Source organism: Phaenicophaeus curvirostris, chromosome 7 (assembly GCF_032191515.1).
Source record: "Phaenicophaeus curvirostris isolate KB17595 chromosome 7, BPBGC_Pcur_1.0, whole genome shotgun sequence".
NCBI lineage: Eukaryota > Metazoa > Chordata > Aves > Cuculiformes > Cuculidae > Phaenicophaeus > Phaenicophaeus curvirostris.
Genome location: NC_091398.1, coordinates 17820331 through 17836438, shown reverse-complemented (window position 1 = coordinate 17836438; position 16108 = coordinate 17820331). Strand labels below are relative to the sequence as shown.

Below are 16108 nucleotides of genomic sequence, written 5' to 3'. Positions count from 1 at the left end.
CAGCCATTTCCTTTAGCTACAGCAGGTATGCTTAGCCCTGACAGGTTGCTTACCTGCTGGGAGAGAAGAGTTGGCTGTGATTGTGTTGAAATGGTTGCAGGTGCGTTCAGTCCCTGCATACACTACCTCCCTGGAAGGATTAAGTATTCCATTGCTTTATAACAGAACTACTTTCAAAAATGCTGTCCTCTTTCAACTTAGAAACAACTTAGAAAATGTTTATCCTGTGTCAGTTCTTCAGGGAGTGAGTATCAAAGGTAAGCAAATTAGTAAAAGCTGTGGATCTTTGATCCTTATAAAAAAACCCTACACGTCAAGCATTGTGTCAGAGGGCAGAATAAAGAGAGTAGCTGTGGGGCACAGAATGAGACTGCATAAAACCAGTCTCACTTTGCTGTGGAACATGTAATACGGTTGAAAAAGTATGGGAAAGGTACTGAGAAAATACTGTGTCTGACGCCAGTGTGATGAAGATGCATTAAGCAAATACACAGGGTTTCAGAGAGGTGTTACGAGGTGCAGGAACAGTAACACAAGGAGGAAACTGAGGAGAGGATTTCTTCCATTTAAGGGTAGAAGTCGTAAGCCTGGCATGAAGGGGAAGTTACATACTTTTTGACAAATATGGAAAATATTATTTCACATTCAGAAGGTCTCTTACCACAGACTGGGACATACAGAGAATCATGTTTGGATTAAAGGGGCAGGCCGGGCTGCAAAGGGAGGACTGCGTTACTAAGTAACCACCTGCTACCAAACAGGTCTGCCTGACAACAGCTGCTGCTCTGCTGTCTCCAGAGCTGATGGGCAGCACTGGGCAGTGCCTCTGAGGCCAGTTACATCCAGTCAGAACAAGCTTCACTGCAAGGGTACATCTAAACTGAGCTGCTATCCTAACATATCCTTCTTGGAATATGTTTGTGGTCCCTCTGTTGGGTACACTACTTACCAGAATACTTGCGTATTATTACCAAGTTAGCAAAAGGCAATGTTTCTAGGACTGTTTTTTTATTACAAAGCTATTTTTTTGTGTTTGAATCAACATCCTGTGTAGCATGTTACAAATACCTTGGAAAACGCAGAAGAAACAACTCACATGCAGTCACAAATGAGGAATTAAATTCTGTTTCTTCAATTTATGTGCTAGAAGAGATGGATAACAGATTATTTTCAACTGTCATCCAGTGAAAAGAAACTTGGTTGAAATTTCAGAATGATAAAATTTATAGGTGAAAACTATAATTCAATTTCTGCAGTGAAGTACTTGGTCAACATATCTTAAAGCACGTTTAGCGTGACAGATTACTGTGAATGCCTCTAGTTATTTGGTGCATGTGGTATTTTCCACTGAATGTTGCTAAAATACAGGAGAAAAATCTTTAAAGGTAAGCAGTCAGGAAAGACCCATACCACTATTGACTGCAAGGGCGAGCATCAGCTCCTAAGTGTACAGAAAGAACAGACAGAAAGTTCTCGTTCCTGCTGTGTGGGAACATGCTTTACGCAGTCCACCCAATGATCCTATACATCAGTGCCCTCAAAAGCCTGGCTTCATAGGTAACTGTGTTTTTCCCACTGTCCATCTTTTTCTCTTCAAGAGGCTGCTCAATGACAGCTGGGATGTTTCTTCCATACAGTTCACATTGCTTCAGAAACTGAATGCACTCTTGAATAACACTGTCACATAGCACGATCATGTGCTTGGACATGTTCTCCAGCAAGGACAGGAAACACCGCTTGGCGTAATACCATGTATCAGTGCTCAGTTTTTTGTTATATGGCTCCAGGCTTTTTATGACCCTTGAAATACCAAATTCGTAGTTTCCCTTCACGCAGTAGAGGGTACCAATGACTAGATTGACAATGCAAAGATGGTAGATATTTTTATCGGGATTATCATAGGACAACTGCTCTTCTTCCTTCTCGATCTTCCTCATCAGTTCCTCTGCATCTTCATTCTGGCTCATCAGGACGTAGGACACACAGAGGTTTGCTAGCACAATGGCGCTGACATGGAGAATGTTGTCATAGTGCTTTTTAACTATTGGCTCATAGAAGCTAATAGCCTCTTTAAACTTGTTCTCCTGCATGAAGAGCACATGAGCCACATTCAGCTTCCACACTTCGTGTTCGTTACAGAACTCCACCGATTTGCGGAAAATCTTTTCTACCATTGTGTAGTTCTTCATGTCCCAATAGATCTTTGCCTGGGCCATCAGGACGGGTACATATTTATCTAGAGTCTCATCATACTCACTAGCTGCCTTTTTCACACCTTCGTCATCCCAGTTTTGCCTAGCTTCCTGTAGCTGCTTCATGAGTTTTCTCAGCTGCTCAGCCAGCGTCCCTGCTAAATCGTCCAGTTTGTGGAAAGCCTCCTCAGGGGCAGTTTGACAAGTAATAATAGCATCCAAGAAGTTGTACAGGTAAGGTGTAAGCAGTTTGTAGGTCAGATGGGCATTCTCTGCCAGCACATCAGCTGCCAGGTCGTAGTACTGATACTTGCAATAGAGGAGCAGCAAGTTTCCGAAAGTCTCTGGCGGACAGGGGTTCTGCAGCAAAAGAAACTGCAGCTTCTCAAACCCTTCAGTGGGCTGGCTGTCCATGTTCATTAGCGCCTGGTTGTGCAGCGTGACTGGATCCAACTCCTCTTCAGCCCTGGGCGGCATATCAGTGAGCGCCTCCTGGGCCGCTTTCAGGTTGCGCAGCTGGTACTCAATGGCCGCCTTGAGGTTGAAGGCCTCAACCAGGGCCGTGCGGTGCAGGAGCAGAGTGTTGCCTACGCTGCGGAGATCGACGCCCTCAGTGGTCACACCCACACCGAGCTCTGGGTGCTGGTGGATGCCGCGCTCAACAATATCGGAGATGTGCTTGAGGGCAGGGGCGTACTGCTTGGCCGCGTAGCAGCACAGCGCCATGTTGTAGGAGAGCTCGGGGCAGTACCCCAACACCTGCATGGCGCTGGAAAACTTGGCGCTGGCCTCTTCGTGCCGCCCCTGCCGGTACAGCAGGCAGCCCAGGTTGATCTCGGCCTCGGCCCGCTCCGAGGGGTCCCTGGCTGCCGCGGGGCCGCCGTCGGCGGGGGCGGCCAGCGCCTCCTCCACCAGGCTCTTGGCGGCCAGGAGGTCGCCCTGGGCGTAGCGGATGGCAGCCTGGAGGTGCACGGCACGGCCCTGGTAGGCGGGGAGGTCGAGCAGGGGGCTGGCGGCCCGCAGGGCCTCGTTGTAGAGCCCGGCCTTGTAGAGCGCCTGCGCCTGGTACAGCCGGTACGCGTCCGGGGCCTGCGGCAGCGCCAGCAGCTGCTCGTAGCACTCGGCCGCCGCCGCGAAGTCCTGCAGCTGGTAGTGGCAGTAGCCCAGCAGGGACAGCCCGCCCCGGGAGCGGCAGCTCTTCTGCAGCTCGCGGCTCAGCAGCGACACCGCCTCGGCGTAGCGCCCGCCGCCGATCAGCCCGTACACCGCGGCCGTGAACCGCCCGTCGCCAGCCGCCGTCTCCATCGCCCCCGGCCCGGAAGCGGCGGTCGCGGGGCACGCTGGGAATTGTAGTTCCGCAGAGGTTTCCACCGCACCGCCGAACCTAGGAGCTGCGTGGCCGCGGGGTACGCTGGGAGCTGTAGTTCCAAGACCTCTTCCCTTCCCTACCGGATGTGATGGGGCCGCGGGGCACGTTGGGGGTTGTAGTCTCGGGGTGGGGGGGAGCCCTTGGCCCCCTGTCCCGGGGCGTGGCGGCTGCGCTGTACAGACTGCTCCGCCCCCGCCGTGTGAGTGGGAGCCCGTGCCCGGGGCAGGGGCTCCCGGCTGTGCTCTAGGCAGGCCCGGGCGCAGGCCGTTGTTGTGGGCCTTCCCGGCACGGCGTGGCCTCTCTACGACCCGTCACGATCCGCAGTTTGTCACGAAAGAGACACCAAAATGCCGGCAAATAAAACTCTCCAAGACTCGTTGTGAAGCTCTACAAAGCAAGCAGCTTTCATCGGGCCTCCGTGACACGAGGGAGCCATCGCCACCGATCGCGTGCAGCGAGACAAGAGCTAGGGACAGGATAGATTCCCCACTTACTCGTGTGTAAATTTTCCCAGACGCTTTCCAAGGACTGATTTTGATGCTGTTATGAATTTAACAACAGTCTTGCTAACTTGGAGCTGGCTCCAGCTCTCTGACTCTGCATTTGAAAAAGAGAGAGGCTGCAGACGGAGGTGATTATAGAAGACAATCTGTTCAGCACAGATCACACTGAACACAAGACCCAACAGTGTCTGGAACAGCACGGTTTGAAAAAAAATGCTGTGACACACACACACACCCCCCCCATACTATCAGAGGGGCATTCTGTCTAACTTGAAAACGATAGAGTTGCTTCCATGAACTTAACTGTAGCTTAAATCAAAATATTCCACTTTTTGTAATAGTAACTACTTTTTGTATCAGAAGGAAGGATTTGTACCTTGGCACAGTCTGCCAGCTTTCCTGCAGCTTTAAAAAAGTAGAGGAAATCCCAGATTTTCTGAAACTATTTCAACAACGCAATAGTTCTTTGAAGCAAACCTTCCCACCTCCTCAGTTTCAGTAAAAGTTGTTCATTTCTACTGAACAGTGGTACATGCGGTACCACCACCTGTATCATCAGTGCAGTGTCTGTGGTGTAAGCACCCCTGCTGGAGTCACCAGCCAGATTTGGTTTCTTCTTGTTCCAGTCTAACCCCAAATGTATCCAGAGATCTCAGGTTTGCTCCCAGGTGTGAGTACCACAAGGTCATCTTTCAAACACTGTCTCTGAGCTGCTCAATTACATCTGTTCTCACCGCTCCTCTATTTGTGTGATCCAGTAGCCAATAGCTCACAGAATCATTTGGTTGGGAAAGACCTTTGAGATCAAGTCCAACTGTACCTGTCCATTACTAAACCATCAAACAGTCTTTTAAATACCTCCAGGGATGGTGACTCAATCACTTTGCTGGGCAGCCTGTTCCAGTGCCTGAGAACCCTTATGGTGAAGAAATTTTTCCCAATACAGACCTGGTTCATCCCCACGAGGTATTTTCAAATAAAAATAATAATTACAACAAACCATTAAAATGATTTATTTTTTTTAAGAGAGACTAATAAACCCAAGTTGTTCATTTCAAACACATGCTTTTAAAAGCTGCATCAACCTTGTTTGATCTAGTAGAGCAAAACATGAGGGTAATGGGTCTTAAAATGCAAAAGGAAAAAGGATGCAGAAGTCTTAAGTTACACATTTTTTGAAATTGTATCGTATTCATTTCCATCAGAATACACACACAGTATTTCTGTGCATGTCAGTTGTTTCCCATAGCCAAACATTCAAAACTTATAGTGATATTCCCCACACAACTCTAAGATGCAGTGGCCAACATGCTTATAAATTGATAATTAAATATATTGTAATCCAAGAAAGAGAAGGTAATAAGCACTATACAGCATGTATTCCAATACTAGTACATTAAAGTGATAGATGCCTCTGGAGTCTCTCAGCTGATTTATATCTCCCATTTGATGGTTTTGTTAGAAACAATTCACGTACTTTTACTCTTAAAATCCTCTGTTTCTTGGACAAAGCCAACAATAATAATAATAATAATAAAAAAAGTCTTGCTCTACATTTTCTTGCCCAGAACAGTCTAAGTATTGGAAGTGTCGATTAATAAGTTTTACATAACCTTGAAACAAATCTCTAAAATTTCACTGAATGCATTAATGATCTGTCAGTAACTGAAGTTGTTTTAATTTTACAAGGGAAAATAAATATTTGGCCCGTAGACTGAACCACTCCTATTTTTCTACTAGGAATAATTTGTCTAAATATTACAAAAGACGTTAGGCACTGCTGGTTGCAGTTTTCAAAAATAGTTTGTGAGTACTTGTACTGGCTTTGTTGATAACTACAGGCACATTATGAGACTGCAGTGTGCTCTAAGAAGGAGCAATTAGCAAGGTCACTAATCCAGGAAAATGTGGCTGCTGTACCAAGGACGCTGTCTTGAAGGAATACCTGAGCTAAAATGAAACATACTCAGCTACTCTATGGCTGTTTTCAGTAGGGTACACCCTAGCCCTGCAGAGCAAAGGAGCTGGCTGTGACAGAGCCACATGGGGAGTTCCATGTCCAATTGCCACATGAGGCATCCAGTTTAAATACCTGTGAGCTACTGCTGCCTCATCCACTAAGCGCGATTCTGCTTTGGAGCAGGAGCAAAAATGCATCTTAACAGAAGCAGATGTCTCCATCTTGATCACATTATAAAGTTGTTCTGTTTTGCCTGTTGGTCCTAAGCTGGGAGAAAGACAAAATGATGGAGCACTTTGAGGGGAAACTGTCTGATTTCACTAATCAAACTATGGCCAAAGACACCTCTTGAACGGCTTTCTTGGGAGGTGGGAAACCCTTCTGTTTGGCTACAGGAGAGCCTCTACCTCAGGTGCTCCTCGACTTGAATAATGTTTGGTTTTCTGGCGGGTTCACAGTGTTGTGTTGCAGAGGAGGACTTTAATCCAGGAGGATGAACAGACGAACTCCCTGTAAGCTCTTCCACCAAAGCCTGCCTTCTATGTACATCTCCCAGAAGCGAAGCAGGAAAGTCTAAATCATCTCTCCTGTACACATCTCAGAAGAGTTTGGCAAAACTGACTGAATTACTGGGACAATGTTTCCCTATAAAAAATAATGAAAAGTGGATACAATTTCTGTCTATCAACCTTGTAAGCACTAGTTATAAAGTGTTTTCTCATCTTAAAAGATGAGAAATTTGGAATACATTTCTTTACTGTACTGCATGTTTCCACAAAGAATCTTTTTTTCTCTCAAAAATGCAAGTCTGTTTTTGTTTGGTCTTTTCTTTTTTTTCTTGTTGTTTCATTTTGTTTTGTTTTGTTCTTTTAAGCTGGAGCTATATCACTTGCAGAGACCAAATGCTGTTCTGAGATGCGCAACCGTGCCCCCCTGGTTTCAGTAGGGCTGCTTCATTTTGCCTGAGAACAATTTGATAAAGATCACGCCATGCTCTCTCATTTTCTTCCTTGTGATGGAGGAACAGAACCATAACATTAGTCAGCAGTTTCTGAATTTTGACCCACAATAGCAAAGATACCAAAAGACAGGAGAAATAGATGGAGGCAATTACAAGGAGTCACTTGATTGATGGTTGACATTGTTAGAGCTTCAGCTGTGTGTCAGGTTGCAGTGGTGCTGAATCTCCATCCCTGCTGGTGGGTGTTGCCATGGGCAACAGTGCACTGAAGCCAATAAAAAGGCAAGGAAATGAGGGGAGACTCAACCTTGGGGGGAGCTACCGGGTATGCGCTATAAATTATGTTATACTTAGCAATATGCAAAATCAAAATTCAGGAAAGCTACGTATACCCACCAACAGGACTGTGTCAGTTCCTAGTATCTGCTTCTCCCATCAAGTACATGTTGCTAGTGTTTTGTATGGCTTGCTGCTTACTATCCTGCATCTGTCCCTATTCAGGGAAGAAAGAAGTGGTAAAATAATAGCAGAAACATTTCTGTTCAATACATGTATTCACTGCTGTGCAGCCTGCATTTCTGTTCCTTCCCTACTTCTTTCTGCTGGAGAAAGTTATGTGGTTCAGTTGCACACTAACAGATTGGCTTGCAAAGCGAATCAGATTTCCAGCTATTCTACAGAGGATTAGTAGCACAGACGGGTTCTGTATTGTTGTATTTTTTTTTGAAGAAGTGATCAGCAGATTTGTTGTTTCTGTTTGATTGTCAGACAGATGTAGTCAGCTTTTCAAAGGTGCTAAGGACTCCCTTTCCTTAGACAGGAGGAAAGCTCTTTATAGCATCTGGTCAGCTGGGCCAGGTTCTGATTTCCATTAAGATGGTGCCAGTTCAAGGTAATTCCACTGAAGTAAATGGAGTGTGGCACAGGTGTAAAACTAAGCTGAATTCAGCTTTAATTTCTGCTGCCAGACAATCCTATATTTAGAATCCCATTTTTCATGGCGTGCAAAGGCTTTTTTCCCTTGTGGATGGGAACTCATAAGCACTGCAACTGACTCCTCTGGTGTCCGGTCATGCAGCAGAGAAGGCATCTTCAAATCATAGATCACAGTTTTGCTACACTAGTGATCTTTGCACTAATAGAAAGAGACCACCTTTCAGTAACCGTAGCCTCATCACACAGAACTAGACATGTTTGGGTTTGTGACCCATCAGGTTTGATTAGATTTTTATGAACACTTCTACCACAGATGTCTACGTGTGAGCCTCGACTAGTGCAGTGCTAGGTGTAACAAAAGTGTCTCAAATTGTACTGAAAGAACTGCAAGAGAACTAAGAGTTAGTCAGTCCAGTATGATGAGATTCTTCCTCTCCACCATTTCAAAATGGAAATTATACTAGGAAGACTTATCTGTGGTCTACTTTTCAATGTAATATAAACCTGAAGCACAAGGCAACAGATTTCCTTTTTTATTTGTACTCTATTTTCATTAAAGTCCACTGATCTTTTCCCTAGAGGACACTATAATTTAAAAAAATTGAATGTGTTAAAGGTGCATTTTTTTTTAAAGAAAGAGAAAAACTCCAAAACCATAAAATTACCATGCAATATTTTGTCTTTATGCAAACTTGCTCTTGCTGAGAAATTTACTGCACTGTTAATATCAATTTCTCAGGGAAGCAGGGACAGGTTGGTGTTTTTAAAGATAATAAAGTTTGGTTTTAAATGTAGCAAAGGTAGGCAATTCTAAAGGCCCTGATCAATCACTAAGAAGCTTTGTTGTAAAAAAATACGTCTTTAGAATACAAAGCAGGCTTTTCAGAACATTCTGGCATAAAAGAGGAGGGAAAAGTGAGGGAAGAACATCACAAAAGCAGGCATAATTGATTCATTACATGTACTGAAGAGATGCAAAACAACAATGTAATTACATACTATTCTGTTTTCCTGCAGCTCCTTACATATGTACTGACTAGCCTGCATCCCAGTTCTGCTCTGTATTATTAATTTTATTAAGCTGTAAGTTCTTATATTTCAGTCTGTTGTCAGCTTTCCAGATTTTTACAGCAGCAGTTGAAATGTAGTGGAGCTGAATGAATGCTTCTTGTGCTAAGTCTTCCGCGTCGCTCCAGATACCAGCGCAATCTCACCGCAGGTCTTCTTTTCAGTCCCACTAAGCTTCCCAGTAAAAGAAAACTATTCTGCTATCAAGATAATATCCAGTCAATTAACCATGTCTGTGAAAACATTTCTTAATAAAATGGTGAGCCTAAGCTTTGGAAAATCTTTTGGACAGCTCTTATCGTAAAGCAGCACTGACATTTGCAGGCTTAATTTATGTCTTTGAGAGATGTGGTAAAGCTAGCGGATAAGAAGGATGAGGATGCTGCCTGAGAAGGAAGTCTTTTTTGGTGCAGCTCCTCCCATTTACCTCTATTTACAGCCACGGAGTCCAGCATAGGCTTCAGTTTCACATTCAGCTTCACTAAACACTGGAAGAAGATAAATTTAAAAAAAAAAAAAAAAAGAGGATGAGAGAAAAAAATATTGACAATATTTCCACTCCTTTGATGGACAGTCCAGGGAGTAACAAGATAAAAAGAGCTTAATCTGCACCATGCCCCCACTCCCTTTGCCTCCAGCTATAAATTCCCATTTAGGTAAAGCTTATTGTTCCCATTGAGATCTCTTATCTTATTGGTTTACCTGAGGCTTTAAGTAAACCAACAAAAATGTCAAAAAACCCACTTAGAGGCAGGGTTGCCGCTCAACTAATTTTGCTTTCTTGTATTCATTAAAGAAAGTCCTTTTGAGGCCTCACCCAAGTGCCTGAGGCTATCTGGTTCCTGGCACCCCTGAGCAAGAGGTTCACTGGTTGCAAGACAAGTTGGACAATGCTGAAATAACCTTCAGATTCTTCCTAGTGCTAGGAAATAATCATATAGGATAAGTAAGCCACAACAGTACTGTGCTTTCTAAAACTGGCACCCCGTGCCATTTCTGTGTGCTCAAAAATAAAGAAAAAAATAAGAGTTTTCTTTTTAGAGTCCACTGAAATCACCACTTTTCTACCTGCCCAGCCCAAAGCTCACAGAAGCCAGTAAGAATCTTTTATCTGGTTTCAGCTGCCTTTGAATAAGCCCCAAAATTATATAATCCCTGCACACCTTTGCTAGAAGTTTATTTTACCTTCTCCTTTTATATCAAATGCCTACGTGCAAAGATCACAAGTGCTTCACTTCGTTTTGTCCCTACACTAAAGAGAGACAGAATCTCATTAATAGCAGCACTCAGATGTGAAGAAGGTTAACCAGTTACTGCCCAAGTGGTCATGTACTATGCCCTTTCAGGACAAAGAAGTACTATTCTTTCACAACTCTTGATTAGCAAGAAGTGGGTTTTGCTGAGAGTTGGTCATCATGCTTTTTGTGATAGTGCAGAAACTACATATCTATCATTTGAAATAAAGGGTTGGTGCAAGATAAAAAAACCCCAAAACAATGACAGAGAAGACAGCAAAAGTAGTTCTAAAAATGCAGAAAATTATAAGGGAAGGGAAGGGAAGAAGGAAAAGGGGGAGCAGGTAACTTCAGAGCTGACCATTTTCTTTATTTGCTTTAAACAGCAGGATTAACAGGAACCACTTTAAATGGTCCCCAGAGCCCAGACACCACTAAAGAACTGGATTTTTTTATAGCTATTCTGCAAGCCATGGGAGCTTGCTTTGCTACTGAAGTAAGTCTTGGTAGATTTTTAATTGAGCTATTATACGATAATTAAGGGTTAATGGTCTGATTTTAAGATGTGCTGAAAACTTGCAATTTCAGTTGACTTCAATAGGAGATATGAATGCTCAGCACTTCTGAAAAACCATGCCATGAGTAAGTAGCTGATTTGTGTGAATCTTGAAGCAAATCTGCTTGAAGTTATTTCTGTAGAATATAGCACAGATTGGACAGTTAATTTTGCAACCTTAGGCCTGGAGTAAGAGGCAGAGTTTACTGTGGTCTCTGCCACGTATAGGACTGCTAGCTGGTGATGGTCATTCATTTGATTGATTTGATGTGGATTTATAACATTTTCATCACATGTCTTGGAGCTCCCCATTTTTAGCTCTTTATTTCAGGCCACTGTGTATTCTCCAAATCTGGTTTGGTGGAGTCCAAAATAGAGAGCTGGTAATAAATACCAAAAAAAGCTCACTGCTGCTGCTGTCATTAGCTTCTGCATTACCACTGCCAACTCTGCCTCTGGAGGTAGCACATTAGATATTCAACTCTTGACAGCAACTTATTAGATCCTTTCTATGCAAATCCAGTATCCATCCACTGGCAGTTAAGCTTGAAAAGGTTTCATGAAGTATTTTTCCAATATACAATTTAAATTAAAAAAGAAAAAAAAAACAAAGAACCAAAAAACCCACCAAAACCTGGTGTATTAAAAGCAGTGTATTTCATAAATCTCCAAGCACAGAGATGGCATTCTGCACTCATACCCCATCAGACCCAGGATCTGTAAGCACAAAATGCAGTATAGGCTGTTTCTGTCCTTAATGCTATATCAGCAATCTATGCCTGATACAGGCAATGTAGAGGAGAAGGAGCTTGTAGGGACAATGGTCTCTGTCTCAGTATGGGTGCACAGCTCTAGGCTATGTCTGTGTCCTTTCTGTACTGCTTTGTTGCCAAGACTTGACCACAAGACACGGTGTTTTCAATCCTCATGCCAGGGAGCAAATGTAGAGGTACAGGTGTGACCTACTGCTGTGCCGTCCCTCTAGGCCTATGCATACACCACACTGTAATGCTAAAAGACAGCCCTCTCACATCCTACAGCACCAGGAGGATTGTGAGTGCTTAGATCGATTAGCTTTGTGGCAGCTACAAGAGAGACCAGAAGCCCAAGTAGATTGGGAACGGATTAAAGAAGCACTCACATAGTTCTACTATAATCACTGTATCTTACAAGCTGTAAACACACTCTAAACCCAAAAGTAAGTGCATATATTTCTTAGAAATATATACCTAAGTGCATACTGCAGAGTGTAATAACCCTGGTGCAATGGAGGTTACCAGAAAAATAACAAGAATGGTTAACTAATAACATTACCTTTGATTGATTAAATAAATTAAAAGCAATATTTAAGAAAGAATAAACCATGTCTTCAATATTTAGTTTTACCATAACACTAGCAATCAATTCTATAGAATACTTAGAAAATATATAGTGTAATTTTAAGAAACTTTATTTTGTTACACATTAGAGATACTCAGCAGTGCAGATTTTGCACTTAGTCTACAAAATGTCTTTATTCAGACATTGATTTGATGTTTAAACCACTGCCTCTGTATTTAGTATCCTTTCACTTTGTGAATCTCTCATTCTGATCTACTCTTTTAATTAAACCAACCACTATAATTCCTATGGACATGAGCTTTTATTTTATGTTTTCCAGCTACCAAAGCATTTCAGTAGGACTTTTCTGATAGAAAGTACACAAATTGGATTTTATTTCTGCTTGAGATGTAATTAAAAACTCATTTGATTACTATATGTCTGGCCCTGTTTTAATTATTAAACTCCAGTAATCAATTTTCTTTTATGAAGCTTCTGGGAAATTATCTCAAAAGCCACACATTTCTCTCCCTTCTGGCAGGCTCTCTACCATTTACTGAATTACGTTCATAGCACCTGTTCCTGATCCGGATTAAACCACCAATTTATTCCCAAAGCTATTTAAGTTTATTTGGCCGTTACTTAGTCAGGGTTTTCTATCTCCTGGCTGCACTTTTAACTTTCCTTTTTATTGCATGTAAACCCCTTGATGTACTTGCTGGTATTTTTGATACTCATACAGACAGCTATGCTAGTGATCTTCCTAATTTGGTATCCAGCTTCTTAACCCGCAATTTATTATTTGCTTCAGTGGGAAGAGGCTAGGTCTTCAACAGTTGTCTGACATGGGATACCACTACATAAAATCATAGCTCCAGAAACTCCCTTTTTGTGTGTCCCCTCTTGGCGCAGTAAGGCAGCTGTGAGCCCTTGGGCATCTCTCCGCCCAGGACCTTAATGCTCACTTGCAGTCCTTCCACTGCAATGCAGCTGCCTTGCTACACAGCAGTAGGTACAGGATTGGTGACCTTTCCCATTTTATCCCCTTTGCTATAAAAGTTGTTCTTAATTGCAGAGTGATAAAGGGTGCGGGAAGAGTGATCACGCTGGTGGCTGTGTGCTCCGGCATTACGAAAAGCTAGATAGGTTTGCAGTTCCCTCTTGCATCCATGTATTACCTCAGATGTATGACTAAGCTATTTTTCAGAAAGATACTACATAGCACTGGCTTTTTCTTACCACCTTCAATAATTCAGGTGCCTTTTGTGATTACGTACTGCTCTGCCCACAGCATACTTTCACAGGATATAGCTCCTCTTAGATAGAAGCTCTTCCAGTAAAAGAAAAGGTTAAAGGCACTTCAGCAACATCTTGGCACACCTGGGAAGGGGCAGGGCTGCCTGAAGGAAGAGCTCAAAATGGGGAGAGCACAGATACTCGGAAGAAGCTATTTATGGGAGAGAAGCATGTGCTTTTGGTTTGGTTGTTTTTTGTTGTTTTTTTTTTTTTTTATATGGGGTATAGAGGTCTATTTCTTAGGTATATTTTGCTACATTATGCTTAGAGAAAGAAGAAATAGTAGAAATAATTACAAACCACTTCAGGAAGAGGGTGATTCAGGAGTGTAAGCATTTGTTGGTATGGGGGGAGTGGACTGCTACATCGCCTTCATCTCTGGGAAAGGATGTTATCTGAAACATCCAAGCTGCAGCGCAGATGTGGCCAGATTCTAAACTATTGCTAAAGCAAATACAACATTTTCGTGTTATCTAAGACTAATACAAAAAATCTTTTAAAGAGGAGCATGGTACACCCGAACCGACAAAGAATGCATGGCCTCTAGAGAGTATATTTTATTCCTCCTGCCCCCACCCCCATCCCAGGATTCTCATCCAAATATTAATGAATTCTGACCTTGCTTAATTTATGAGCTTTGACAAAATTACAGCTCACCGAAGTATGGTCGCAGGTCTAATATTTGTAAAGTGAGTTGATGGACTAAGACCATATAAATTCATTTTTATGACTGAGCACATATCAAAAAGTTATAGGTCTCAGTGTTCACTCTACTTAGGAACCCAGTGGTTTCTAATGAATCACTTTTATTATGTAGGCAGTTTCTGAGTTGGAAGGGAGGACTAGTGACCGAGAAGCCACAGGGATAAATTCAGACCTGGTGTAAGCATAAGAAGCATTGCCGAAGTCAAGAGAGTTGTGACCAGTTACAGCAGAGCTGAATTGTACTCTTGAGTTTTGCTGAAGTAGCTTTCACATGAGAATACACAGGCCAAAGGTGAGCCATCTATCTGAAAGTCCTTGAACTTCAGATGAGTTCAGATAAAAGGGAACCTGTACTACAGTCATCCACAGATTTGATCTTCATAATACAAATATTTAGTTGAAGTTGTTTGAAAATCCAAAAGTGTTTCTGTATATATGCCCAGGTACTAACCCCTCCCCTCCCCCAAACTGGTAAAATGTTGCCTTCTCTAGGTAGAATATAAAAGATAAAGCGACACAGAGAAGATATAGGGACTGATTTCTATGAACTTTTGACTGTGTGCGTATATGAATTAGTTATCTGCCCTATGGACCATATTTAACCATCATGTTCTTGAAAAAATTATTGTGTCTGGGAGGAGGCTGAGTTCATGAAAAAACCAAAATAAATAAACTGCAATCTTCTCATAGTTGTAGGAGTGCCTGTTTATTCCTTCTAGACCTTAAGATCATCAAGTACATAATGCATCAGTGTATTACTTTGGCATTCCTGGCAGCCTTTTTTTTTCTACAGTCTAAAAATGTAGTTAGATTAAATTAATATACTACTAACTTCCCTGACAGAAAACAGGAGTTTCTTTTATCTTCTCTGTACAAATTATTTGCATTGTGGAAGGAAACTAATTGTGACTGGAAAGGGATCCAATACATGCACAAGCATTCAACTCTTGTGCTATGAATTAGTGTTTTGTTTCTTTCTGGTGGTTGTACACCAGTAAGAATAATGCTGCACTCCTTTGTAAGTAAATATGCGTACTAGAGAGGGATGATTATAAAGTAAGAGAGGAAAGTATGTACAGAGCTCCTAGTAGCCAAATGTTCTCCGACCAGTCTCAAGTATGATATGCTGTCAAAGAGTACTACTGAAGTAGCTCAACTGATGTGTTGCTATAGTTGCAAATGATTCATCTGTTCACAATAATTTCATGAAACCAAGGGTTTGCTCTGAAAAGGAAGAATTATTATTTCATAAACAAATTCTTATTTTGCTCTGCTGTTTAGTTTTGATTCTACATCTGAAGCATGTGAGAGAATGTTTCTAACTCTTTTCCTTTCAACATTTTAACCAAGCAGCTGATCAATGTCTTCTGCCTTGCTATTAAGTGGATTTTGAAAAACTCTTCAAACCGTATCAGTCTCATATCCTTATTCAGTTCTTTGAATTTTCCCTCAGCTGGGAATTCTGCAGGCTTCTGTGATTCTGTTGTGTTAAACACTCACTTGAAGCGTTTCATCCATCATCATTTCTAGTCCTTTTCTGATGCAATGTAGTTTGTGCTTTATCTTTCTTGAAAACTGAATGGCTGTTAAATTATCCATTTATCTTCTTTCTTGGATTTGCTGTACAATTTGAGTTCCCTCTGCTGGCTGTCTCTTCTACCTTATCTGCCAACTTTTCAATCTACTTCCTCAAATCTTCATATACATTTCCATACGCAACTGTGTGTCCTTTGCCACACATTGGGCAGATGATTCTAAATAAGACAGCAGCAGAAATTGTAGTATGAATTATTCACTTTTTCTTCACAAACCAGGCTTGAAAGCCTTTAGTGAAGGCACTAAAGTCAATGGCAAATGTTATTTTTTTCTATCTTCTCCCAGATATCTTTGTGGATGATCTGCCCTTTCAATTGAAGCCTTTTTGGCATGAAGATGTCTATCTGAGAAGTAAATTGAAGTATTCGTTTGAAGGGGAAAATTACTCATTTTTCGTCTTCCTCTAAGCAA

At 42.2% G+C, this 16108-nt stretch overlaps 2 protein-coding genes across 6 annotated transcripts in view; both read right to left on the bottom strand.

Annotated features, from left to right (window-relative positions):
- Positions 1 to 819: 819 nt before the first annotated feature.
- Positions 820 to 3520, bottom strand: LOC138722637 (intraflagellar transport protein 70A-like). The gene has a single exon (XM_069861049.1). The coding sequence runs from the start codon at positions 3495 to 3497 to the stop codon at positions 1500 to 1502; it is 1998 nt and encodes a 665-aa protein (XP_069717150.1). The 5' UTR covers positions 3498 to 3520; the 3' UTR covers positions 820 to 1499.
- Positions 3521 to 6836: 3316 nt separating this feature from the next.
- The window catches only part of PDE11A (phosphodiesterase 11A), a 131080-nt gene continuing 121808 nt past the window's right edge, over positions 6837 to 16108 (bottom strand). For 2 of the 5 annotated variants that reach the window (XM_069861038.1, XM_069861039.1), the window contains one exon: positions 6837 to 9477. In XM_069861038.1, coding sequence (XP_069717139.1) covers positions 9316 to 9477 — 162 coding nt within the window. In that variant the 3' untranslated portion in view covers positions 6837 to 9315. The remainder of the gene's footprint in view (positions 9478 to 16108) is intronic. The other 3 variants (XM_069861041.1, XM_069861042.1, XM_069861040.1) reach the window with 3 other exon arrangements.